Genomic DNA, 8,223 nt, shown 5'->3' with positions numbered 1-8,223 from the left:
TCAGCAATGTCGAATTCATCAAATTTGTAGTAAATAATTTATCACCGAGCTTAAAATCTACCATCTTTATTATTTACTATTTCTCGTTCATTTTGCTATATATTTTTCACTTCTTTTCACTCTTCAGTCGCTCAAGTTTGTCGATCGGTCAAGTTCAATGTTTATATAACATTCGTGACACTTAACCCTAACCTTAACACTAGCTGACCCTAACTTTACTTTACTGTAACTGCTAAGTTTAATCCTCTTTCTCTCTTTGCCGCGTGTTATTGTTTTAAAGTGACCATAGTTCTAGTTTTTCTCGAAGACAAGGTGCAAACCAGAAATTTTAATTCGAGGACAATGTTTTTCCATTAAATTGAAGACCACATGCAAAAATTCGGGCACGTTTGAAGGAAAAAACGATTTTTCATCCTAATAGTCACTTAGCATAGTTTTGCATCAAGCTATTCAATTGTGAAGAACAGCTCCCGCTAATCGACTGTCAGTCAACTGTCGGCCGACAGGTTGCCAACCGACTACCGACAGGCCACCAACAGCCCACCGACAGGTTACCGACAGTTTCCAAAAACAGACATTTAACTGTAAAACTGAGCAGTAAACACAGAAGTAAACCCGACACAGAAAGCGATTAAAACAGATAAGACTTATAAACATTGTATTTCATTGTACTACGGTACTAACTACAAAACAAATCGACTCCTCGCCAAGATTTTCTTTTATACAAACTTCAATCTCTTATAAATATATCACCTACGTAACTTTAAGTCCATAAGGCAAGCCTATGGTGTTTGTATTAAAGTGGTTCGACTGTATTAATAATATTATTTATTATGGTCACAATAACATTATTTTGAAGACAAGGAAGTATGGTTCACCCTTGGATTACTTATGGTTCACATGGTTTACTCCCTTAAGGTATAAGTCCTAAAATCAGTTCTTTGTTGCCTTAGTGAATTTTTATTTGTCTGCACTCGGTGATATTTGTTGTAACTTAACTGTTTGAAGACGAAGGAAAAAGGATCGACACTCTCGCAAAGTGAAAGATGTCAATTATGTTCCAGACAGCTATTCAGAGTGTTATCCAGGGTAAGGTTATACTTAATGTTCCGGGCTGCAATCTGCAAATAACAGTCGTTCATTGAACATTGGCCGACCAAAATTTACTTATGTCCGATGAAATCCCAAGTGTGGTCAGGCATGATGTCCCGACAATTTTTTGATCATAAATCATTTTACTGCAACAATGAATAAAAATATGCCATGAGTAAAATGTAACAGAAGTGCAAACAGATTGCGAGAAAAGCAATAGCTTGGTAATTTTAAGGAAATAAAATTCAACCTTTTGTTTTTGGTGATGTCCGACCACAATAATTTTGTTTTGCCCGACCAAGATGATGTCTAAGTAAGACATATGTCGTTTCGAGAAAAAAAATTATTTGCAGTCCTGAGGTTCTTCTGGGTTAAAGTGATTAATGTCAACATTCTACCCAGGGCTCGAGACTAACTTTTTAACTCATTGGTTTATTGGCTAGTGACATGTCAGGGCTTGAGACTAACTTTTTAACTCACTGGTTTATTGGCTAGCGACATGTCAGATTTTACTAGCCAAAAGTAATTTTTCACTAGTCAGGTATATTGATTTCTATCAAGAACAGTTGACTTTTCCGAGTTTTTCACTAGCCAAATGGCTAGTAGGAATGCTTAACCTGGTAGTCAAAACCTAAATTTTAGTAGCCTTTGGCTATTTGATAACGGAAGATTTTGAAATACATTTCAGAATAAATATAGTTATGTTTACTAAGTTTTTTTCCACGCCTCATTTATTGTAATTTAGTTTCACACTTTCTTTTCTATAAATATCGTTCTGTACCATGTAAAATTTGCATTTGATAATGGTGACATGTCGTCGCCGAAACGTCATGTACTTTTAGCATTAATATTTGGCTATTTGGCTACCGTTAGTCTCGAGCCCTGTATGTCAGATTTTACTAGCAAAAAGTAATTTTTCACTAGTTAGATAAATTGATTTCTTTGAAGAACTGTTGACTTTCCCACGTTTTTTACTAGCCAAAGTGGCTAGTAGGAATGCTAAACCTGGTAGCCAAAACCTAAATTTTAGTAGTCTTTGGCTGGTTGGCTACCGTTAGTCTCGAGCCCTGCTACCTAGACAATACTGTCAGTAAAAAGACTGATGTCTTCAATAGCTCCACTGTTGAAATGGAGGAATTCACTTTTCTAAAAACACAGCTTAGTCATTCTTAGTTCTACACAGTAGGGACCTTCAGGCTAGAAACTTTCGCTGTTATTTTACAGTGCAATTTTGTCATAATATTGTTAACCCCTACATTCAATGTGAAATCCAATCAAGCAAGCCCATCCTGGGTCCCATAGTAAAAATAAAATGAACCCAGTATTAATCATTTGTTTTCAGCTTTCTTTATTTTAGCTATCATTTTGTGATACTAATCTTTTAACTTAGGCTAAGAAGTTAAACCAAAGAGACCATGAAACTTCAAATTAAAAAAAATATCATGTTTTTGCATTGGAGTTATAATTACAAGCCTAACAGCCTAACAGTTGTTTTAAATTGCTTGTAACAATTATTCATGTCTTTGGTTAGTGCTGTGGACATGCCATATGACAGTGATGAAGAGGCTGATTACAGTAAAATGGATTTGGTAGGTTGAAATATTTTTTTTTAAGTCGTAATAATTTTAAAATGTGTGTTATTCATTCAGTAACCTCCTTTAATGATTTAAAATTAATCTTCTTAAACGTGATAGAGTCGCGTTACAAGAAAGGGGCATACCGGTATCTCAAATTCTGATACTGGTATACATTCAAATTCAGAATTAAAATACGGCTGTCATGTATCTGACCTTTAAAATGTTAAAAGTAAATTAAAATGTTAAAATTAAATGTTAACATTGTAAAGGTCAGATACAACGGTTACCATATTTTAATTCTTATTCAAATTCAGATTACTTAGTAATTTAATATTGAAGGGAACTAAAAAACATTGCAGTTATTATGGGTATATAGAGTTTTTCTTTTCTGGTCTTTGATTGTTTCTGACACCCACTAACTAGGCTCAGTAGCATGAGCTTTGTTGGCTAACCTTGCAGAGAATATAACAAGAGGGTGGGGGGGGGGGGGGAGATCCCCTGTTAAAACAAAATATTAATTTTCTATGGATTTAAGGGAAAATAATTAAATTCAAGATACTCTTGTTTTGGGTACCTGCAGACTTTGTTGAAGCCATTTATTTTCCATTTAATAATTGAAGGGCTCGCTGCCAAAAGGGCGGTAGTGATTTTCCCTTGAAATGAACATTATCAAAACTGCTCCAAATTTTCGCATGCAGATTTGTTTACGTGCGCTTAACACTGTCCTGTGTTTCATTTTGTGTTCTTTCCTTCCTTTTCGAAAAATAACATATGCAAAAAAAAAGATTTTGTAACTTACATTGTCCACAGTAATCCAGCACTAGACATTTTTCCACGCCTCGCGTGTGAAAATCTTGCCCCGAGGCACTTTATTACAGTCGTCCGGGATGTAAAAAAACAGCTTTTCAGAAACCAACTTAACTGACCGCCATGTTTGTCATACTTCGTTTGCTCCGAGGCGGTGGCAGCGAGGGACTGGGACTCGCTATTCTATTGTGACGTTTTAAGTCACATGTTAGTGGCTCAAGAACAGAGAACAAAAATGGCACCTTTCTTGGGGAAATAAACTACTGGTTCGTTCGAGCGAGTGCGTCCGCTTGGCGGTTGAAGGACATCATTAAGTCTGAAAACCCGTAAGTCCCACAGCATTTCTCGAAGAAATGAGAGATGTTCGGCCTTTGTTTTGTACAATAGTGCTCTTTAGCGCTCGAGAGAGAAAGTTGTTTGACAAAGGCCGGCGGAGCCAAGCGGTAATAAAGTCTAAAACACAGATCTCTTGTCGGGAACTATGTCAGCGTGAGTTTTGCAGTGTCCCCTTGGGTGCTGCCGCGACAAAGTTGCCGAGAAGTGACCTGGTTTTAGACTTTAAAAATTCTTTAGATGTTTCGCAGGGCACCTTCCCTTGCAAAATTTTTTTCTGTGCCTCATTAAATATTCATCACTCAATCATTCAATCGATTCGTGCAAGCGAAAACCTCAGAAGCTTATCTTGTTTTCGAGGGATTTTGTAGATGTGTGATGATGTGAGGAGTGGAGATAGAAGTGAGAGCAAGCCAGCGGCACTTAACTGAAAGCAAAACTAGTATAAAGTGAAGACACAAGCAAACATATTCAATCAATCAGTCTATCACAACAGTCAATCTTTATTTAACTTTCACCTCAAATTACAGCTAACGGTAACAGATTAAAATAGTCTTTGCCCGAAACAACAAAAAGCAGCTAACTGCAAGCAGACTGCAGGCCTTGGGGATAACTTTTGCGTTAGGGCTAGGCCTGTAACCCCAAAACTTTAGCTTGTTCTGGACATTGTTTTGAGGAACAAAAGGTTTCCTTTGTTTATCGTTTGTGAAAGGAAAGACCTAAAGACGCCGCCTGCAAAAACCTTGTCTTTTGCATGTGTTATTTTTCGAAAACGAAGGAAAGACCAGCGAAATGAAATGCAGGACAATGTTTAGCACACGTAAACAAACTCACATGCGAAATTTGGAGTCGTTTTGTCCATGTTCGTTTTCGGCCAAAATCACTACCGCCCTTTTTGCAGCGAGCCCTTCAATTATTATGTTGTTCATTTTGTTGCACAAATCATCAGTCTTTAATTCGCCTGACATTTGTTTGAATTTGTTGCACTTTATTATTTGCAGTATTCATTTGCAAATCGTCACTCCTGTCACTAAGATGTTTGTTAAATACCAATGCCACAAACATTGCCAAAAATTAATAATCAAAATTCATCTAGAAAGTACCCACAGACAACCTTAATTGAGGATTTGCGGTGTAACATTATACAGTCAAACAAACATGGTAGAATAGAATGATTTCAAGAATAATTAAAAGCAAAATTTACCTTTGAGCTGATTAAATCAATTTAATTAACAACTTCAGTTAATATTGGTTCATCATGAAATTATATGTATTCTTTATTGCATCTACAGCATTTAGAATAAGAGTTAATTTGACCTGTTTCTTACTTTCCTTATTTCAGTTTTAAACTTTTAAAATTAAAAGTAAAGTAAAAAAATAATGTAACATTTGTTTAAAGGCAAACTTTATTAACTTTTTAATGGTGACAGGATTGTACGGTTGGAACTTTGCGTGGCCGAAAATACTATGCACAATTTGTTAGTACTTTTGGTTTCTTTCTTGTTAGTTTTAGTTTTGTGGTGATTACAACTCACTTTGTGTACTTTTAATTTGCAAAGTTCTCCTTTTATGTTTTATTTGTTTGATTGTTTCTTTTTCTTTTCTTGAACTTAGTTTTTTAATTAAAACTAATTTACATAGCAGTAATTAAACCGCTATACAGAAACCTTGAATAGGATTGATAAAATTTGTTAAGTTTTAGACGTGTACAGTTGTGTCTCATTAATGTACATAATATAAAATTTATTATTTATTATTACTAGTAGTTTAATGAGCAACATTACCAAATTTACTCGAATAAGCGCCGTGGCGCTTATTTAATTTTTCGCGCCTCAAGTGCGGCGCTTATTCGAGGGCGGCGCTTATTTAAAATTTGGACGCCGCAAAAAATCTAATCTAAACGAAACTTCTACAGTAACTAAAAGAAGGGTCTTTTGATTGTCAGTATTCATCTTTTACCCAAGAGAGTAGTTGCGCTTGCTGTCTCGACAAAGCTCACGGCCTTCACAACGTTAAAAGAACTGCGTATTGTTAGAATTTTGAATAGAAAGAAATAATAGCAAAGATATCGTTGACGTCACCTATTGTAATTAATGAGCCAACCACAAAACTATTGGCTAGTGAAACAAAGAGTTTTTTTGTTTAACTTGTTGGACATTTAAATAACAAAAACAATGTTTGTAAACAAGTATCTTCCCTATAGGCGAGCGGTAAAACATAATAACTTTCAAATGCGAAATGTCGCTTTTGATGAAAAGGAATTTCCAAGGCTGTTTTGGAGTTTCTTTGTAGTGCTATTTTTGGTTATATGGAATTCCTCAAATAAGCGCCGCATCGGGACTGCGGCGCTTATTCGGGGGCAGTGCTTATTACTTTTTTTTGTCCCAAATGCGACGCTTATTTGAGGGCGGCGCTTATTCGGGGGCGGCGCTTATTCGAGTAAATACGGTAATTTTGTACTCAACAACTTTTTACCAGATTTTGCAAACCTTTAAAAATTGATTCCTAAGTGATCATTTAACTTCCCAGTACTAACCCAAGATTAACAACTACCGTAACCAAGGTCCTTCATTGTCACCTACTTTTAATTAACAATCTTGTATGGTGTCATCTTGCCCTTCACTTCAGGGTAACAAGAAGGGTCCAATTAAGCGGTGGGACTTTGAAAATGAAGAGGATTATCACAGCTACATGGAAAACAGAGAAGCTCTCCCAAAGTAAGTCAATAGCAGTCTTAATTCTGACTACACTAACACAAGACATTCAATGTGAAGAGTTTATTGAGGATGCGTCAGTCAGTCATCTGATGCAAAATGTATCCTAATACAGTCATCTGAATGATGCAAAATGCATCCTGATTACAATCTTGAATCTAGCAAAAAACAACAGCTCATTCTAAGAGTATTAAGGTGTGTGCTAGTCAGATACGAAAAACCACTAAAAACCACCCTTAGAAGTGGCCAAAAAATGTGGAAACGTATTCCTCATCTAATGCAGCAGCACGAGACCCCAAGGAAAAGGCACAACTAAATTTAATCTAGAGCATATTTCAATAGACTAGTTACAAAAATTGAACAAACAACACTTTCAAGAAAAAAGAAAAGCAAGCAAAGACAAGGACTGACAACCTAGAATGACCTAAATCTCTCACCAAAACCTATAATCAACCTGCGAACCTCTCAATCCTGTTGTCAGAATAGTAATTTCTGACTAATTCATTCATTCAAACGTCAGAAATTACATTTTAACATGATCAGATGTTATGCCTTATTATGTAAAGTTTGTAATGCTGCCACAAATAATTTCAGTTGTAAGTAATAACTATCATTATTTATTGTCATTGCAGGGCTGCTTTTCAGTTTGGTATCAAGATGTCCGAAGGACGTAAAACACGACGTGCAGGTCCCAAAGATGAGAAGGCTAAACTAGACCGGGACTGGCAGAAAATTAGCCAGGTGGGGCTTGTTATTATTTGACTGTTCATTGAGCAAAGTTAACATACCCTGTGGGTGAAGGTACAGTTTACCTTTAGGACCCTGATTCAGCATAAAATTGGATACCAGGGAGCTTTTCAGTATGACCACACTATCCATGGTCTACAAGTGAGACACACCCCTTTTAGACCATAGAAATGATCTTGTCATAAAATGTTTAGAACTGAACTGGAACATCAAGCAGAAGTGAGGTGTTTCACTGGAAAATCTGTTTAATGTTATTCTTTGAAAAAATTTAAGGATCTCCCAATGCTACAGTTATTTGTGGCTTTTAGAGCAGTTTTCAATTGAGTGTCGTAAAACCAAACCCAAAGTAATTACTCTGGCCAATCACAAACGACACAGACAATCCAGTGAACCAATCAAAACTCGAAGCAAATACATGTAGCTGGCATGAAGCACGGGAAAACGTGCGCGAGCGAGTCGCGATTGGTTTTGGTTTTAGTTCTGATTGGCTGAGAAAGTGGCGCGAGATTTTTAAGCCAATCAGTAAGCGTAGTAATGCAAAACCAAAGCAAACGCAATTTGCTTTCGACACTCAAGTGAAAACCGCTCGAAAGATCATGGACTAATACAATAAAAATTAGTAAGTATATCTTAATTTTATATTATTTTCTTGCACATCATATACTTGTAACAGTTATTTCAATCTATTTGACTGTTTTCTCCTTTTTGTTAGATGTTGACCAAAAGAAAAGGAGATGAAGGGTGAGTTTCAGGAAAATGTTTTTTTTTTTTCTGAAAAAGAAAAATGTTTACAAAAATCATTGTATGATTAAATGTAAAAACTATGTATGTATAATTATGTGGTGCACCTTTAACAACAGATGAGGGGAATGGTTAGCTAAACTACTGGGTCATGTTAGTGAAGCCTTTTCAGTTTTCTATCACAGTAATATTATTAATGTTGGCAATAATAC

At 35.9% G+C, this 8,223-nt stretch overlaps 1 protein-coding gene across 1 annotated transcript; it reads left to right on the top strand.

The window, feature by feature from the left end:
• The first annotated feature begins 885 nt into the window (after window positions 1-885).
• Window positions 886-8,030, top strand: LOC144641156 (protein Red-like). The gene is made up of 5 exons (XM_078500201.1): window positions 886-1,089; window positions 2,624-2,681; window positions 6,438-6,526; window positions 7,156-7,264; window positions 7,983-8,030. The coding sequence occupies exons 2-5, from the start codon at window positions 2,634-2,636 to the stop codon at window positions 8,013-8,015; spliced, it is 279 nt and encodes a 92-aa protein (XP_078356327.1). The 5' UTR covers window positions 886-1,089; window positions 2,624-2,633; the 3' UTR covers window positions 8,016-8,030.
• The last annotated feature ends 193 nt before the right edge of the window (window positions 8,031-8,223 follow it).

Source organism: Oculina patagonica, unplaced genomic scaffold, assembly GCF_052425735.1.
Source record: "Oculina patagonica isolate OP01 unplaced genomic scaffold, crgOcupat unplaced710, whole genome shotgun sequence".
Lineage (NCBI taxonomy): Eukaryota > Metazoa > Cnidaria > Anthozoa > Scleractinia > Oculinidae > Oculina > Oculina patagonica.
This window is presented reverse-complemented; position numbering and strand designations above follow the sequence as displayed.